This window comes from Chelonia mydas, chromosome 9, assembly GCF_015237465.2.
Source record: "Chelonia mydas isolate rCheMyd1 chromosome 9, rCheMyd1.pri.v2, whole genome shotgun sequence".
In the NCBI taxonomy this organism is placed as follows: Eukaryota; Metazoa; Chordata; order Testudines; family Cheloniidae; genus Chelonia; species Chelonia mydas.
The window spans coordinates 14519491-14538558 of NC_057855.1; the positions used below are offsets into that span (position 1 = coordinate 14519491).

A 19068-nucleotide genomic window follows, 5' to 3' on the forward strand; every position below is an offset into this window, starting at 1 on the left:
TACCTTCCTTCTTTCATCTGCCAATCCCTCCGCCTCTCCCCTCCTTCCAACTCGGTCTTCAAACAAGTGTTGTTCTCCTTATCAAAATTTGCCACCTCCTTTTCCAGAACTAGAGGTTCGGGATATTCATTTCTGTTTCTCTGTTCATCTTTTATTTACAGGTTCTCCAGGGCAGGGAACATGCCTAGGTTTGCACAAAGCCATGTAAATTTGCAGCATTCTGTGAATGTTGGTTAACAATACATACATACATAACGGCAGCTATCCTTTCTTTCCCTGTGTTTGGGTTAGGTCTCTGGCTAGCACTCGGTCAAAACTGGGGCAGGAAATACCCTAAGCAAGGGATGAGTATCTGAGTCTCTCTCCTATATGGGGTAACCAGTATTGCCAACTCTTGCGATTTTTGAGTGACAGGATTTCAGAGGGCACTGGAGCTCATCTAGCAATGCTGGGAGAAGCTCCAGCCCTCTTGCAAAGCTCAGCTCTAATGGAAGCTGGCAGAGTCTCTCCTCTCTACTTGCAGTTTGCACAGCAGGGGAAAGGGAGGAGGGAGCAATGAACCCAGCATGGCTCTGGTCCCTTCTCCCCTCCTGAGAGAAATACATACAGGTATCTGCTTCTCCCCCCTGCAGCACTCAGCCTGAGAACAGGCATGGGGCCCCTGGAGCTGCTATCCCCGGCACAGGAAGGGGGACAGGGAATCCTGGTGCAGCCTGGGTAAGGGGGTGAGGGGAAATGCCCCCGGAGGAGCAAATTTGAGGCTGGGGGTAAGGGGGTAGCTGAACTGGGGGATAGGGACTGAAACTGGGGAGACCACTAGGTTCAGGGGAGGGGAGAAGCCCTGAGGGCTACAGGAGGGAAAAATAGTTAAAATCAATTGATTTTTGTTTTAGGATACTTATGAGATTTTTTTAATTGATAATTTATTGTAATTCCTGAATAATATACACATTTATGTAGTTATCAAACTTATCCAAAGAAGGAAGAATTATTTAAATTTATTTTTGAATTACTTTGAAAGTGACTGAATTTATTTATTTCAAAATAGTATTTAGGGATTATAAATATAATTACTGCACTGAAATACAGAAGGCTTTGAAAGGTGGTTGATATTGTGAAGATATTCTTGCATGTAAATATCTTTGCAGCTCACATAAATCTTTATTGCAAAATAATTGGAAAACTTGATACATGTGAGCGCTTTGTGTTTCTTGGATGTTCATTTTCCAGCTCCATTTTATAGGCCTTGTACAGTATATTTCTAAATATGTGTGAATTAACCTGTTCCATCATATTTTAACTTTATCACACTATAGAGCTCGCTGAGTACTTAGGTTATAGTTGATGAAAGTGACCAAAAGGAATAGAGATTACGTAAGAAGGGGAGAAAGGGGAAAGAGACTAGGTATTATGAGCACAGGCATGGAGAACAGTGAACTGTTATGAACATGAAAGAGAATGAATTAGAGGACACAAGAATGGAATAAAGGAGAAATAACTGATAGAAATGAGAAAAGCAAAGGAAAATATTTTGTAAATGGACAGATGGGAAAGGAAGGATGGTCCAGCGGCTAGGGTACTAGCCCCTGACATGGGAGAGCCTGCGTTCAATTTTCTGCTCTGCAGTGCACTTCCTGTGTGACCTTGGGCATGTGACTTTACTTAACCTCCCCAGGCCTCAGTTATCCCATCTGTAAAATAGGCAGAATAACACTTCCCTACCTCATAAGGGTAATGTGAGTTGCTCAGATATTACAGTGATAGATAGATACATGGAAGCAGAAAAATGCAATAAAATAAAAGGAGGAAGAAGCAGGAAAAGACAGAGAAAACATGTACAGTAAGTTAGTGGCTTTAAGTTATTTATGGACTTTTTATTGTACTTTCCTGGCAGACATCCTGGATGTCTGTATACTTAGGGGAAAGGGATTGGATGGCTATTTTAAGCACTAATATTATACTACTGTTATATATTGGCTACTCTGGATTCCACAGTTAAACAACTGGAGCCAAGACAGAGAGTAAATAGCTTATACACACACACATCCAGCACCGGGAGGCCTAACAGTTCACAAACCAGCAGCTCACTGAAAAATGGCCTCTTGAAATAAATGCTTATATATTGGTAACTGTCCACAGATCCATGCACATGCAGGTGAGCTCCTCCTCTCCTGCAACACAGCAGACTGGGGAAAGCCCAAAGATTCCCCTCCCCCTTTAATATAAAATGAATCAGTTAAATTTAAAAGGGAAGGGCACAAACTCATATCACTTGATATACCGGAAACCCTGAAGCTCGTTGTGGGTGTCGTGGTCTGATTAGGGCTGATAGGAGTCCATTGAGTTTGTGAGCCCCAAAATGCTACAACAGGCTTCCTCCATAGGGACATCACAATGAGATACCAATGCTTGGGGACTAATTCTTTTCCTCTCACCTCCATGTGGATCACTGCATTCATACGAACTATTGGCAATGTGAACCACCAGAGAGAATCTTGCTTTCGGGGGCAATTTTCAAAGGCTTCTGCAAAATTTAATAAGTTACTGACCCCCTACCCAGCCCTAAATGTGTGTCCATTACTTGATTTGGGTATGGAGTTGTGGGATTCAGTGGGTGAAATCCTGGACCCACTCATCTCAATAGGAGTTTTGTCATTAGATTCAGTGGGCCCAGGAGTTCATCCAGTGTTTGCAAATGGGTATAGATACATCTTAGGGCCAAATTTTCAGACCAACTTTAACAAGGCCTCCATTTTTGTGCCTTTAAAATAAATGTGGTTGCAGTTCTGACACTCAGGTCATGTAAATAGCTTTGTACCCTATTTTGGAGTGCAGTCCAGTACCTAGACATCGAAATGATAGTAACTGCACCCACACTTATTTGCACAAAATTGAGGCCTGTGTCCAGTCCTGAACATTTAATCAGATAAAATATCATAGGAGCAAAGTAAAAAAATCATTCATCAGGGCAGTAATGTACTTGATTTTACTGCAATAAAGACTCTGGAAACTAGATCTTTTTTCATAATAAAGACCTAATGACTGGCTTCTGACTAGACACAGCAGGACACTCCGAGGCACTGATTAGCCTTTATATGCCTAGGACTATATAGTTACATATTTGTTCCCTTTCAATGTTTTTTGTTGTTGACTTTTGCTTTTCCCTTTTTGAATTTTATTGGGCACAATCTGAACTATTCTTCTAGTATTTTAAAACTAAAGAATTTTATGTCTGAATTATTGGAACATTAAGAGCCTCAATATGTCACTTGAGGATTATGTTAAAGTGGCTCTCACGGCTTGGTTCTGATCTCACTTACACCTGTTTAAATCAAAAGTAAGTGCACCAAAGTCTCCGAGTTACACTGATGTAAAGCTGGTCAGTGAGAGGAAAATGAGCCCTGGACACTACAATTATTCCAGAGCTATTTCTGTTACCATCCTTGTATTCAACATTAATAGTTCCTGGATCGTGCCTTTGCACATTTTTGCATTAACTTGCAAGATTAGTGATAATGTTGCAGCTTTTTCTGCTCTGTATGTTAACAAAAAATGGCTAGGGAAAATACTTTGCAATATCCTATAGCTCCAACTGCTATCACAATATTGTTAGAGTGACTCTCTCCACTGATGGATTTACATTTACAACTCCTCATCCAAGAGCTTCCTTCCTACATTAAACATGCTAATGATTTTCTATGCAAAATTTAACAACCTAATAGGCTGAACAAGTCAAACGAAAATACGTTAATTGTTGCCTTTGATGTATATTATTCTCCCCACTTCCCTCATGCAAACAGTGTATAAGCATTAACTCTAGCACCTAATAAAACATATATAAAGAAAAGCTACTAAGGTTGTCACTTGGGATAACATTGTACTCTATAGAAGACATTACTTTAAGGCAAAATACTGACACACGAACAGCTACAGTATATACAACCATTTTCAAAGGAAAACTGGAAAAGAACAAAGAGTGAAATCAGCTCAGATTTGTTTATCTGAAGAAGCTATAGTAGGCGGATAATACCATACTTTGTTTGCTTTTATTACATAAGAAAGAATCATGCAACATAATACTCAAGGTATATAACCTAGAGATGAAATGGCTGTTTGGAAAGCAGAAGACTTTTTCCTCTAAAAATCCAAATAGTTGGAATCCGAATTGCCCAAAGACAGTACTGAGATAACATAACATAAAAACTGCCATACTGGGTAAAACCAATAGTCCGTCTAGTCCAATATCCAGTCTCTGATAGTGGCCAGTTCCAGAGCTTCAGGGGGAGGGTACAGAGCAAGGCAGTTTTAGTGATCCACCCCTTTCATCCCCTCCCAGCTTCCAGCAGTCAGAGGCTTAGGGTCACCCGAGCATGGGGTTGCATCCATGACCATCCTGGCTAATAGCTATTGGTGGACCTATCCTCCATGAACTTATCTAGCTCTTGTTTGAACACAGTTTGCATATCACAACATCCCATGGCAATGAGTTCCACAGGGTAATTGTGCACTGTGTGAAAAAGTACTTCCTCTTGTTTGTATTACCTGGTGCCTATTAATTTCACTGGGTGATCCCTGGTTTTTATATTGTAGGAAGGGGTAAATCAGTAATAGGTAAGTATAATTGAGAACTGGCCTTGCAAGGATTGCAATTATCATTGCCCACTACTGGCTGGCCCTTTTTGGTCATGTTGCCCACTTTGAAGACAAAGTCTTTGTGCATCAAGGTCTGAAGATCAGACTGTAGGTCAACAAGGGGTACTGCCTAGTCATGGACTGGCAGTAGTCACACGGTCACCCACAATCAACCTGGCTGCACCTGATCAGTAATAATCCTATGGAGCTCTTAGACACCTGGAATAAAGCCATAGAGTGTGGTCATGGACACTTGGTGCTACAGATCTCTGCTGTCTAAGCACATTATCATGAATAACACTTCTTTATTCACTTTCTCCACATCACTCATGATTTTATAAACCTCTGTCATATTGCCCCTTAGTAGTCTCTTTTCTAAGATGAACAGCCCTAACCCCTACACTTTTCAGGCTCTCCTCATATGGAAGCCATTCCATATCCTTGCTCATCTTTGTAGCTTGTCTCTGAATCTTTTCCAGTTCCACTATATCCTTCTGGACATAGTATTCTAGGTGTGGTTGCATCCGGAATTTATACAGTGGCATGATGATATTTTCTGTCTCTTTCCTAATAGTTCCTAACATTGTGTTAGCCTTTTTGACTGCTTCTGCACACTGAGCTGAAGTTTTCAGAGAACCATCCATGGTGACTTTCTGGAATGGTAACAGCTAATTTAGAACCCATCCTTATGTGTATGTAGTTTAGGATTATTTTTTCCAATGTACATTATTTTGAACTTATCAATGCTGAATTTCCTCTGTCATTTTGTTGCCCATTCACTTACTTTTGTGAGATCCCTGTAACTCTTTGCTGTCAGCTTTGTACTATGGACTTAACTATCTTGAATAATTTTGTACTTTCTGCAAACTTTGCCACTTACACTCCTTTTTCCTGATTATTAATGAATATGCTGAACAGCACATGTCCCCGTACAGATCTTTGGTGGAATCCCGCTGTTTCTCTCCCTTCCCTTAACAAAAGCTGTGTTGACTTCCTCCAACAAATTGTGTTTATCTATGTGTCTAATAATTCTGTTCTTTACTAGAGTTTCTACTGTTTTGCTTGGTAATTAAGTTAAGCTCACCCACATATAATTGCCAGAATGGTCTCTGTAGCCCTTTTTGAAAAATCAGCATTACATTAGCTACCTTCCAGTCATCTTGTACAAAGGGTGGTTTCAGTGATAGTTACATACGACAGTTAGTAGTTCTGCAATTTCATATTTGAGCTCCTTCAGAACTCTTGGGTGAATACTCTCTGATCATGGTGAGTTATTATTGTTTAATTTAGCAATTTGCTCTAAAACCTGTTCTGTTGACACATCAGTATGGGGCAGTACTTCAGATGTGTTGCCCGGAAAGGATAGCTCTGATGTGAGTATCTCTCCCACATCCTCTGCACTGAAGACTGACACAAAGAATTCATTTAGCTTCTCTGCAATGGCCTTGGTTTCCTTGAGTGCTCCTTCAACACACTGGTCATCTAGCGTTCCATTGTTTTGTTTTAATCAACTCTAGATTCCCATGTGTATGTTCATTTTGAGTACATAGAATTGTGTTCTATCCTGTGATCAATATCATACAGAGTAATTATACTAAAGAAATTAGTATAAATGGCCTCTGTCCTCCAGGACAACTCTGAAATTGAGGCACTTTGTCACCACAATTTTAGCCCAGTTAACAAAAATCAATAAAGTATGAATAATTATTTTAAAATAAATACTTGTGATTTGGGGCTATTTTCTCTTGCTTAGTCTTTCTAAAGGCTTTTCTTATTATTCTTCGAATAATCTAATCTAATCGATCCATCCCTGTATTTATACAGTGCTAACCGCTGTATTATTTGATTAGTGGAACAGATCTATACCTTATCCACAAATTTAATAACTGGATCTATACTTGAAATCTAGTCATGCAAGCTTACTAAAAGCAAAGAGCCAGATGCTGCTTAACCATGTGGTGCGAAGTGTAGGAAAGGCAAATAATGATTGGAAGGGCGCACTGGCTTTGTGTCAAACTTCTCCTTCAATTTAAAGGCCACATAGAAGGACTACACAGGATAAGAGGAGATGCGCCATACCTGATGGACAGAGCTAAGAATCAGCTGCTGTCTGTGATATGTTCCCCTTCAAACTCATTTCTTTGCAAGTATAAAGTGCTAGTTAGCAGCAAGGGTCTGCTGTATTAGTATAGTTTTTGTGTATTTTTTTATTCTAGAGCTGCCACAACCTGAAAACTATGAAATGTCTTGAGTATATGTCAATTGCTCCTTGACCCTTTAATTCCTAAAAGCCACCACAGTGGCAAACTTTGCATTTGGTTACAAAGAATTCAAGAACCAAGGGCTTAACACCTTAACCTTGCTCCTAACAGTCTTCAATGAACAAAGCAATGAATCAGCCAAGCTTTAAATCAAAGCCATTTTAAAAACTCAAAAGAAACCATAATTTACACTGTGCCACCTTTAAGGAAGATGCAGCATTTAGTAGTTTATTCATAGTTCAAATGATGGAATCAGCCAAAATCCCACATGCTTAGGGGTTTATCTATATTCATCCACAATGAACATTTTAAGGGATATTAAAGGTCAGATTCTCCCCTGCATTGCTATTTACACAGAACCTTTAATCCCACAGAATCACAAAGTGCTGAATGGACTGTGGAACAAATTCTGCCCTCAAAACATTGAGTAGAACCCTCATACAATTTCACGGTCTACTCTGCCTAAACAAAGATTGTAAGAAACTCACTCCAACCGGCCACCCGCCTTAGTCTACCTAAAGTACTGGCACTAAATTCAGGAAAAAGGTAAATCTTCCCATACACTAAGAACACAGTCATTTTTAATAGTAATATTGCCTTAGCACCCAGGATCCCTAATCATAGACCACAATCCAATTGTGCAAGGAACTGTACAAACAGAAGAACAAGAGTGTCCCTGCCCCAGGAAGTGGTCAGAGTACTCTCCACTGGGTACAGTCAAAGACACAAAAAAGTCAAATCAGAAATGGAAATATTTCTTATAAACCATCTGGGTACTCCTTGCTCTCTCCCTCCATTGCTGCATGTTGCCCCTGGCCTTGGCCCAGCCAGCCCATAGTTCAATCCATCAGTGGTCTGGGCTGGAAAATGACAGCCAATATGTGCCAAAGACAACACAAGGGTTTTAGGAGGGCAGTGAAGAAGGCTTCTCCCATTGAAACTGCAGAAGGGAATTTTAGGTGCCTCATTCCGTTAGAGCAGTGGTTCTAAACCAAGGGTCCGGGGGCCCCTGGGGAGCCACAAGCAGGTTTCACGGGGGCCACCAAGCAGGGCTGGCATTAGACTTGCTGGGGCCCAGGGCAGAAAGCCACTGCCCCACCGCATGGGGCTGAAGCATAGGGCCCGATGCCCTGTCACCTGGTGCTGAAGTTGAAGCCTGAGGAACTTAGCTTCACTGGGGCCTCCTGTGGCATGGGCAATTGCCCAGCTTGCTAACCCCTAATGCTAGTCCTGGCTTTTATATGCAGAAAAACAGTTGTTGTAGCACAGATGGGCCGTGAAATTTTTATAGCATGTTACGGGGGCTTCAGAAAGAAAAAGGTTGAGAATCTGGCCTTAGAGGATCTGGGCCTACCTCCACTGATTTTAATGGAGTTAAGCGTCTAAATACCTTTAAGGACCTGGGCCACAGGAATTTCTTACATTAAAATACATTGTTAACACAAACCCTACCATCTCACCCCCTATGTGCTGCCCTCTTCTTCGCCTCCTTTATCCTACTAGATGAAAAGCTTTTTTCACTGTTATGCCTTGACTCCACATGCATGTCAAGAGCCTTCCCTGTCCTTCAAATCTCTGCTCTGTTTCTTTCAGCTTATCTTCCATAACTAATCTCAGTTCACCAGGTAAATACCCTCTCTCAGGCCTAACCATATTTCAGTAATCATCTTTCAAAATAATTATGTAAAAAACAAACAGAACAACCCAAGCAAAACTTGTCAGTGCAACAACATTAATGGGGCCACATTCTGTGCTGTGACTGAGAAAATGACAAAGACGACATAGCCCCGGAGCAGTGAAAGCAAAGGATCAGAACTAGTAGATTCAGCTTCAGAATTCGGCTCTTTATTGTAAACTGTTCAGTAATCTGACCACAACTCTACAGTTGTCTGTAAAACACTGTGTGCACATTTGGCATCATATGGCACAGTGGGCTGGGACTCAACTGATGTCCATGGATATGGGGCAATCCATGGTCTTTTAAACAAGACACGTGATGCATCTTTTTTTCCATTGTTATGTAAGAATCTAAGTTGTACATAATACATAAGTGACTGCAGAACAGGCACCGATCCATCCCCAGTACCTAATAATTTTAAACATGTTGGCTATCAAAAGACAGTGTTTCTAGCATGAGTCATCTGCTGAGCTTCTTTTAATCGTATGTCATCTTTTTAATAAATGATTGACAAAAGTCGAAGACAGAACATACATATCATTAGAGCTCTAGATATTGTAAAGATTACTTTATTCATACAGTAGGGCACTTCATCTGAGTACGCATGGAGAAACAGAAAAGGACTAAGGTCTACAGGACTGGACCTAAAGTCTGATGAAAGGTCATTTAAAGTTCTCTACTATAATACCTTTGGGAAGGATCCCAAAGTGCTTTACAGATCAACAGCTATACGATTAGTTATATGGAAGCAGGTTTAGGCCTTAGATGTGCATGGGTAAAGTTCTGAAAATTGTCTAAGTGACTAAGGAGCCTAAATGACTTTAAAAAAAAAATCTAAGTCGCCTAGCCAATTTTGAAAAATGTACCCATATCTATATGAAAATCTTGGTGCGCTTGTGGATTTGCAACTAAATAAAGACAAAAAGAAAAGGAGTACTAGTGGCACCTTTGAGACTAACCAATTTATTTAAGCATAAGCTTTCTTTTCTTTTTGCGAATACAGACTAACACAGCTGCTACTCTGAAACCTAAATAAAGACAAGAGACACAAAGTTTCAGCTTTTTTTGAGTGTGCATCTTTTGCACTGCGTTAGCACCTAGTCCATTTTGTTAACAAAAATGATTACTCTTATGGAACCAGGGAGCATTGGTTCCAGTAACAGAAAGATATAACCTGATCTTTCCTGTTGCTGGCAAATCGTATATTTTATCTATAGGTTTATTAGATGATTACAATATTAAAAGATAAGAGTCCAAAAAGCAAAGGGAAATGTTGGCAAGAAGAAAGTGAATATGGATTTGGCAAAGGCATTGCAATGGCATTTGGGAAGGAGGCTGGGGCTCAGTTCCCAGTAAAGAGAGCCCACCCCACAATAGGTTGCACAAATTAACACTCTTACTGGCAATCTCAAAAGAGGAGCCAAATATGTATGGCCTGAACACTGAACTTCCCTGAGTCACACAGAGGGCGGTCCCTTCAGGGTGAGGTTGAGGTGACCAGGCAATGGCAATATGGGACACTGCTGCGGACCATATTATAGCTGTCCTGTGAATAAAGAGAGGACAGTGCCCTGACCTGGTAAGCCATCACTTTTCACAAGCACTAAATAATACTTAAAAGATTTTTAAACATAAACTATGACTACTAAAAGTCCTAAGACTTTGACCCCACCTCCCGCTTTCAAGGACTATTCTAAAAATTAATTCTAGGGAGCGAGAGGAGAAACTCCCACTTTTATGGACAGTGGACTGGAGTGGGTAGTGAGGAGGAAAACTCCATGAGCTTCCCTTTGGGCAGTTTCCTGTAAGTTCTTCAAGTAGGGATCCTAGCCCTTCCCCTGTGGAAGAAGTAGTAACTCAGTTCCCAATCCCTGAGCGATCCTCCAAACTAGAGACACAGGGCCCACTGTGCAAAGTCTCTGTACCCACACACTGGTCATCCGCCCTCCAGCTGTCTGGCAGCATTGCTTCAATGGAGCTGTGCTGCCAGGATCTCTCCCACCTCCCACTTAAAGGGGGTTCCACGGCACAGAGGGACTACTAAAAACTGTGGGCTTGATGCAAAGTCTGTTTAAGGTAACGAAAGCCTTTCCATGGCTTTGGATCAGGCCATTAATGCATCCTCAGGTTGCATTTCTTCCTCCCTCCCTCTGGGAAGGGACAGATCTCTGTGTGGAGAATCTCTCTCTGTGTAAAGCCTGGAAGGACTATCCCCCACTGGGCTGAACCTCACATTGAGAGATTCAGAAAGAAAGTAATTTTCTGCTCTTTGTAAAACATGCTTTTCCATCAGAGGGTTGCAGCCATTTTGCACGCATAAGAAGAGCAAGAGAGAAAGAGAGGCAAGGCTTTTAAGATGCTTTCTGTACATCCTTTTCTCAAAAGAACATTGGAGGGAGGGTTGTGCCTTTCTCGTACATTTTACAACCAGTTCGTAATGTGGGCTGATCACTTCTGATATTTCCAATAAAACGGTATTTAAAACTACAGAATCACCCCCAGTTCTTTTGTGCCACAGTTTAATGAAGACATTTGCAACATCCTGCAAGTACGTCATTATCTCCTATAATTATATAATTACAATTTTTAATGAAATGATTGCATGTGCAGTAGATGCATAGATATAATTATGGTAATTGCATAAATACCTGTTTCTCAGCTAACAGTTACTTTAAAGAAGGCCTTTGCAAAAAGGGTAAAATATGAGAAACTGAATCTTGCCAGGGAATGAATACAAATATGGTTTGTATTTTCTATATGATTTCACCCTCTAGGTCTTCCGTGTATATTCTTTTCCCCATACTGCATAATAATGAAAGGTTCAAAGATATATTTTAGTGAATATTAAATCACGCTAAAAGACTTAGATACTGTTTCTGATCCCAAAGCCCACTGAAGTCAATGGAGCCCTAAAACAGTGATCTTATGCGGCTACTCAGTACCTTAAACAAGAGATTGGGCCCTGAACTGCCATCTTTATACTGAAAAAGAAAACGTATGCAGTTATAGGAGAAGAATCAGTGTTTTCATTCATCTCTAGAAAGCAAGAACCAAATTCTGGATCGCTGCACAAATCCTGAGAAAACGGGCCTTGTGCAGGTGTTTTCTACAGCAGCTGGTTATGGGAGAAGAAGCTATTGTTCAGCTGCTCCACACAGCTGCCACTACAGCTTGCCTTATCAGCTGCAGTAGTGGCTTTGGCCCGGACTCCAAACGCAGTTTTTGGCCAGTAGATATACAGATGGATCAAACCCCTGCCCACCACAAATAAAATCACCATAGAACACGTCCAATCCCCACCTAGCCTCTTCCCACTGCAAACTGGAGTTGAGGCAATCCTAGTCGAGTAAGGGCCTTCCACACCTTTAGCAGCTGGGGAAGGTAAAATGCAGCACTGAGGCAATTTCCCTTCCTTTGCCACATTATTAATAAGCAGGCCAAAGATTGAAATTACAATACGTTTACTGTATTGTTAGTGTTTTTGATTCTCTGAAAAGACAAGTACCTGTTCCTAACAGGTAAGATGTGAATTGCTGTGCACTTAAAGACTGCCCCTGCATCGCTTACACATGAGTACTCTTTGCTCAAGTGAGCAGTCTACCTCAGTGGACTACCCAGCAGAGTAAGGAATTACTCTGTAGTGTAAGGGGGGGGGGGCACGACAAGATCAGCCCTTAATTTCATATCTGAATTAAGTGTATTTCTGAAGCCAAATAATGAGCTATAGCCAGGGGCAGATTTTGGCTGCTGCTTCGGCGGCATAGGAGAAGGGTCACTTTACTCTACTCTTCCCCGCCCCCCCCCTCCCCACACACACACACACACTGCCAGTACAGACATAGCAGGAGGAGCGGGGAAGGGAAGAATAGCCATAGCACTTGGCTCTATGGAGATTCTGGATTGTACTACAGTTAATAAGCAATCTAGGAAAGGCTGTCATAAGTTGGACCAACCCTGGAAGCTGCTCCAATTTATATCTGGGGCCCCTGCAGCAGCCCAGAAGCCAGGTCGTGTAAAGATGGCCTAAAGGCAGCTTTGCCCCACTTCCCCTTGTGTTGGACATTCGGTGCTGCCTCTCTCAGGAGATGCCGCGTGGAATCTGGCCTCAAGAGTTTGTTATTGCGAGCATGCAGAAATAATGAGCAAAATAAAAAAAATAATATTAATAAGTGGAAGGAAAATACTTGATATCCCAAAAACAAACCTCATTGATGTTAAGCTCATTAGAGCAGTGAGGTTCTGAATGCAGAGCAGAATTAACAATACTATAGATATCAAAGGAGAAAAAAAAGAAATCAGTGAAAAGAAGGGTAAGGCATGGAAATCTGACAAAATAAAGTAAGTGAAAGGGCAAAAGAATTATGAGTGTAAAGAATGAAAAAAACAAGAAAAAGATATTTGTAGTAATAATCAAGTTATAAGTGGATTATTAATGTTATAATTAAGGCAATCTTTAAGAATGGCTTGACAGAACATGGAGGCATATTTTCAGCTTCAAAATATACATAAAGAATTGCTAAGAATGGTACTTGTATCCGTGTATATTACAGAGAACAGGGTAATGAAGAGAACGAACTCAGGGGAATAATAATACAATAAGATTTGACAAAAGGAAAGCACAAGAATCAGAGCTATTGAAAAGCTGAAAAGTCATCCAATCTGTCCCCCTGCCAATATATAGGAATGCACCCCACCAGCTATTTTCTACAGCTTAGTCCAGCATAGCTCTAAGTATAAAATTCAGAAAGAACAGTTAAAACATTAGCTCATTGGCTTATTGCATTCAACTAGTCCAAACAAGAAAGGGGGAGGGGAGAGAGTCAGCACAGCTGTATGCTATTTAGAACAGTTTTATCTGGATAATGATATTTCAGATCCCTGCATATCTGTGTGTGGGAGGATGTAGAAACTGAAAAGGTAAGCGGTAAAACCAGGGACGTTGTAATGAAACAAGTTTTAAACTGAACAGAATTAGAATAGGATTCCAGTCTGATAAAGTTACATCTATAGTCAAGGTATATGCCTCAAGCTTCTTTACAAAGTAATGACAGTGTGTTGGCCGCATTGCAGGAGCTCACAGGTTGCCTAAATAGCTGTACATTTAAACATGGCTTCCATCAGCACAGATGGCATTAGAGGTAGTTGGTGTTTGAAAATTCAGAGTCTGAAAAACCTTCTACCTCAAGCATTACCTCTCTCAGAAAAACGACGGTAGAAAGTGTGCTAGAATTCAAGCATTTTACATTATTTCAAATGGGTCATTAAACTACTCATAATCTTTGAAAACTGCCACCCGACCCAGCAGCTTTAGATTGTGAAGGGATGAAAGGGTCTGTACAAGACAATGTTTGGTTCATTATCTTCCTCCATGTATTACTAGTAGAGAGGTGCAACAGGAAATGCCTGTGTGGTGGCTAAAGAATGAAAAACAGGAACAAACAACAAAAAATGGAACATTCTTGTTTTATGTAGTGCACTAGTGTTGGGGACCATGGTGCTAAATTAATGCCTGCTGGTACTGCAGGGATGAATCTGGCCTCCTGAGTCCAGTGTCAGACTGATTGCCTTTCAGTCAGGAGGCATTAGAGGTAAATCCTCCCAGACTTTCAAAAGTAGTAGGTACCGAAAGCCAGCCTGTAGGCGAGGTATAAAAGCAAGAGGTTCCTTGTGCTTCCCCCTCCACCCCCTTTTCCCAGGGAAAGCCACAATCTGATCCTTAGTTCCTGGGAAATACTAGCTGAAGTAGATCTGTGTTCCTTACAAAAGGCGGCATAGTATGTCCTCAACTCCCACTGAAATTAGAAATGAGGGTTCTTGCAGGAGGTGGTCAGCATTTCGCAAGACCTGGTCCAAGATGACCAAGAGTGAGTATCACTGAAATATGCAAAATTCTGACAGGAACACAGAAGACACTACAGGATACAAGGCTATCTGAGCTAGCAGTCATCTTTATTTGAAGAAGACAGCTCAGTGAATTTACACAAATCTCAGTGTCCATCCCTTTCTTAGGTTACGTTCACTCCTGTTTATATTAACACTTGACACCAGGACAACCAGCACTGCCAAATTCTTTTAGGAAGCTTTGGAACAAACTAGCATGAAAAACAAGGCAGAACAAGTTAAGACAGGCTTCCTTCATTCCTTCTCAAATCCCTAAAATTTCTTATATTGCTAATGGCGCAGCGTTGTAAAGTTATTGATGCCATTCATAAAAAGCAACCGGGTATGGTAGATTTTCCATCATTAAAAAAAAGTTTTAAATTGAGATTGAACTAGAACAGATCTTTTGGAAAAACATCCAAACAGCAATTACTTCAGGGACAGTCCGTAGCCTGTGTGAAACAGGAGGTCAGATAACATGATCACAATGTTCCCTTCTAGCCTTTCAATCTATAGTGTCCATTACAATGTATAACATAACTTTTAAATTCAGTTGCCTTTCATTACCATGCTCACCTTCCTGGGGCTTCTTTCTATCTCATTCAAAATGTTGAATTTTCTTACTAATTAACTGGCAATTTTATACAGTTAGTGATTGACTGATCCAGTAACTGCCACCCACCATTCTATGAAACTGAGTTAGGGTGATTCCTTTCAGTGCTTGTACCTTGAATCTAAAAGTGTGGATGAATAGCAGCTAGAGTTATTCTGGGTATGTCCTTCAGGGTATATATACCCTGTATGTACTGAAACAAACTACTATAGTCATAGCCCAGAGATGTGGATCTGAATTTGTCAGAGCGAAAAAGGTAAGCTTCTGTTGTTCTTCGCTGTGCCATACAGTGGATTATGGATTCAGTTGGAAGAGTAGCCACAATGTTTCAAATAATTATGTCTTTATTCTTTCAAGTTTATCTGCAAATAAATATGACCTTCTCACCTACACGTCTCTCCCTTTTTCCCCTATTTCTTGATTTTTTAAAATATTCTCTAATAGAAATGTGTGTGATCTTCAGAAAATGAGGGGCCCTGCATCTTTATTTATGACGGTGTGAATCAACCTCTGAGTGATAGCAGGCAACAGTTGCTCAATTAATTACACATGCTTGGTGAGCTGCATAACAACCACCACTGCAGCATCACACGTTAGTTGAAGGACTGCAAATTATTGCAGTTTGAGAATTTGGAGATGGGAATAAGGGGTAATGTTCCCCAGAACACCCCTATTCTCTCTCCTTCCACCTTTGCTTGGTGTACTGCACTCCTACCAGACAGTCAGAGCATCTTTAAAGCACTAAGCAAAGTATAGAAGGATTCCCCCCCGCCCCCAAATAAGACTGGCATGGAAATATACAGAAAACATTGTCTTCTGCGTAAAGTCCAGAAAACTGCACACAGGAATAGGCCTAAGCCATTGATAAAGTCAATATTTTCAGACCAGATGCTTAGGCTGCTGTTCTACATTTAGGCATTTAAATAACAGCAGATGATTTTTCAGAGGTGCTGAGCCCTCCGCACTACCACTGAAAGCCAGTAGGAGTTGTAGTTGCCCAGAACCTTTGAAAAATCAGGCCATGTTTATTTTGATGCATAAATATGAAGTTAGGAGTCTAAACATTTTGGCCTAGGGATTTAAAAATTATTTCTTGACATCGCCCTTTATGCTTAATTATGCAGGAGAATGACAGTTGGTTCTTGGCAAATTATATGAAAAATATTATGTCAGAACAACGGGGTTTCTGAATTTATGTGCTGGTCTGAATATAATGTTAATATGATGTTTCTACTGTGGATTTAAGAGTAAAAGCAACTTCTAAATAATACATTGTTTCGCATGTTTTAAATTGTGTTCATAAGCATAGCTGTATACATTTTATACTGTACCTCAATAGCTTTGGGAATCTGCAAATGTTCACAAAAGAAATTTGCAAGTTCTCCCTTACTAACAGAAAAAGACTTTAATTTTGGAAGACAAAAAAAAATCAGCCAGGAGTTGTAGTTTCCAGGTTATGGGGTCAACATATTTTAACATTTCACTACACCCCTATTAAGAGATTTCTAGCCTTACAGATGAAGCAAAGGCAAACCCACCCTCAATTCTTAAGACGTGTAAGTTTCCTAAATGAGCTCTGCTTTGGGGAGCTTTCCAACCGCTGCTAGGGCTTAATCACTACACCACTGAAATCAGTGGGTATGGGGGTTTTGCCATTGATGGCAGTGGCTGCAGGGCAATCCCTAATGCATATGCACCACCCACTGTGCATGCATATGCTGTAGTTATACTTGAATGCCACTTCTCTAGACTAAGAGGTCAAAGTACAGATGGAACTTGTCAATACAGTCAGCACAAGACAGTACAAGAGATATAATCAGGTGTAACGGAGTTCAGGCTTTACAAACGTTATCCTCTCATCTACTTTAACTAGGTCTCTATTTAATTATCTTTCTGACTTCATTAAATACAAGATATTCCCTAACCTTTCACTTCACAGGATCAGCAATTAGCCTTTTTAAGATTTGTTACTTGTTCTTCCTCTGCAAAGTTTTGTTTTTCCCCCATTTTTTTTTTTTTTGGTCCACTTTTATACATACCTCCTTTTCTACAAATTTTCTTGCCGGGTTTTCTGGCACATTCCTTGGATATTCTTTTGACTGAAAAATGAATAGAAGACTAGAAAATAAAATGGAGCTCCATCACAGACAGTAGGAGCATGCAACACCACTATCTAACTTAAATATGGCCTGCTTTTATTAGGTGCGGAGGATTCCCAATTTGTTGTGCCTGCACATGCAATGGATAAATGTTGATGCATCTTCCCAGAAGTCAGTGGGTGGGAATGAGAATTAGGTACCAACTTCAACCTAAAGTACACGTGCTGTGGGAGAAAGAAAATGAGCGTAGACAGGGAAAAAAAAATTATATCAGAATAGATGCATACACAGAAAAAGCAGCATGCATACATGTAAAATGCTGGCATGCAAACAAGGAAAGCCATGCATGCTACCAGTACACGTGAATTAATACTGTTAAACCTTAGAATAGGAAAATAAAAAGGTCTCCTTGTTTTGTCTGCTATTAACTCACCATCCTCAGTTGGGACATATATATTTAAATAGAGGCAGTCTTCATTCTGATCTTGTACATAGGTAGAAACTACATCCAAGTTATTAGTAAACCACACAGGGAGCATGACTTCAGGCAATCTGCCTTCTATAATGTTCTGCGGACACACTGGAGCAAACTGAGTAGCATTTTTGACATCTGACCAGGGAGATGGAGGTTCAGGAGGTTGAAAGCGATGCTCTCCTACTGGTGGGGCAGCATACGGAACCCCAAGAAACTGAACAACAGGCCCCAAAATTTCATTATTAAGTTCCTTCTTAATCCCTCTTATCTTGCCAAAGTTGGTGATCACGAGTGGGTCAATATCATCCAATTTTTGTGAGGACACAGCTGCAGCATGAAGCAAAAATCCAAGTATGCAAAGAACGAAAGTGGCATCCAATCCCATGTGTAACAGACGGACCATCATCGCTCTCCATACGCAGTTCAGCCACACGGATCTTGGAAGGGCCATGGTCCCACATTAGTTGTATAGCTACAATGAAGCAATCTTATTTGTATCCACTTGTGTAAAAACAGGGCAACCGCAAGAAACGGATCAAGTTTCCTAAATATGAGCCTGTCAGAAAAATCTCAAAAGGCTTTTCACACGGCAAGTGTCTTCCATTGATTTCACACTTATTGAAGCAGCATCTTCACACAGCACTATTTATCAGATTACATCCTATTGACAATTCTGTTTTCCATAGTAGCAATATGCAGAGAGTGGCCATTTACTGCAGATTTCCCTCTTATAAATCAAATCCAATTAGCTGCAGGTCTATATCCTGGAGAAAATGAAAATAAATCATTAGTAAGAAAGAGCTAATATGGGCAGAGTGATAACTAGTTATTTTACAAGTTATTGCACGCATATTAATATTTGCTAGAGTCATGTAAGTAAAACTCTACAGTAGGTAGTTTATGGGTTCCATGAAATGACGGGTGAACTACTGATTATTGGATTATTTACAGTGTCTCCTCCTTAGTTTACAGAGTTTTTCAGAAGAAACAGACCTCATAAAAATGCAGTGTTAAAATGCACATTCCTAAAAACAAACAAATTGCTTCCAGATTAAATATGTTTTACCATGACATTTTTATATGACTTAACCGGCCAAATTCCATTTTAAACTTGTTAGCAGAGGTTGGTTCTCAATAGACAATAGAAACCAAGATCAATTATTTTATTAAATCTCAATACTCAGTAAAAGCAAGTCAGATCGGTATGCTGAATGCTAAAACAAAGTAACTTATTTCATTAAAAATAGATTACACGTACATATAAGAAACACTCATTTGCCCATTTTAAAATGTAATTTACAATTTGAACACTGAAGCAACTGGAGGGAAAAAAAACCCAACTTTGTGCAACATTTTATAGGGTACAACATTAAATACTTTCTCTGATGACCTCTTACCATGAATCTATCTCTGATAGCGAATGGAAAATC

At 40.3% G+C, this 19068-nt stretch overlaps 1 protein-coding gene across 22 annotated transcripts in view; it reads right to left on the reverse strand.

Annotated features, from left to right (window-relative positions):
* Positions 1-19068, reverse strand: part of NLGN1 (neuroligin 1) — a 563945-nt gene that overhangs the window by 415101 nt on the left and 129776 nt on the right. For 14 of the 22 annotated variants that reach the window (XM_043521791.1, XM_043521789.1, XM_043521794.1 and 11 more), the window contains exon 2: positions 17597-18402. In XM_043521791.1, coding sequence (XP_043377726.1) covers positions 17597-18089 — 493 coding nt within the window. In that variant the 5' untranslated portion in view covers positions 18090-18402. Of the gene's footprint in view, positions 1-17103; positions 17164-17596; positions 18403-19068 lie in introns of all 22 variants that reach the window. The other 8 variants (XM_043521788.1, XM_037909038.2, XM_043521787.1 and 5 more) reach the window with 1 other exon arrangement.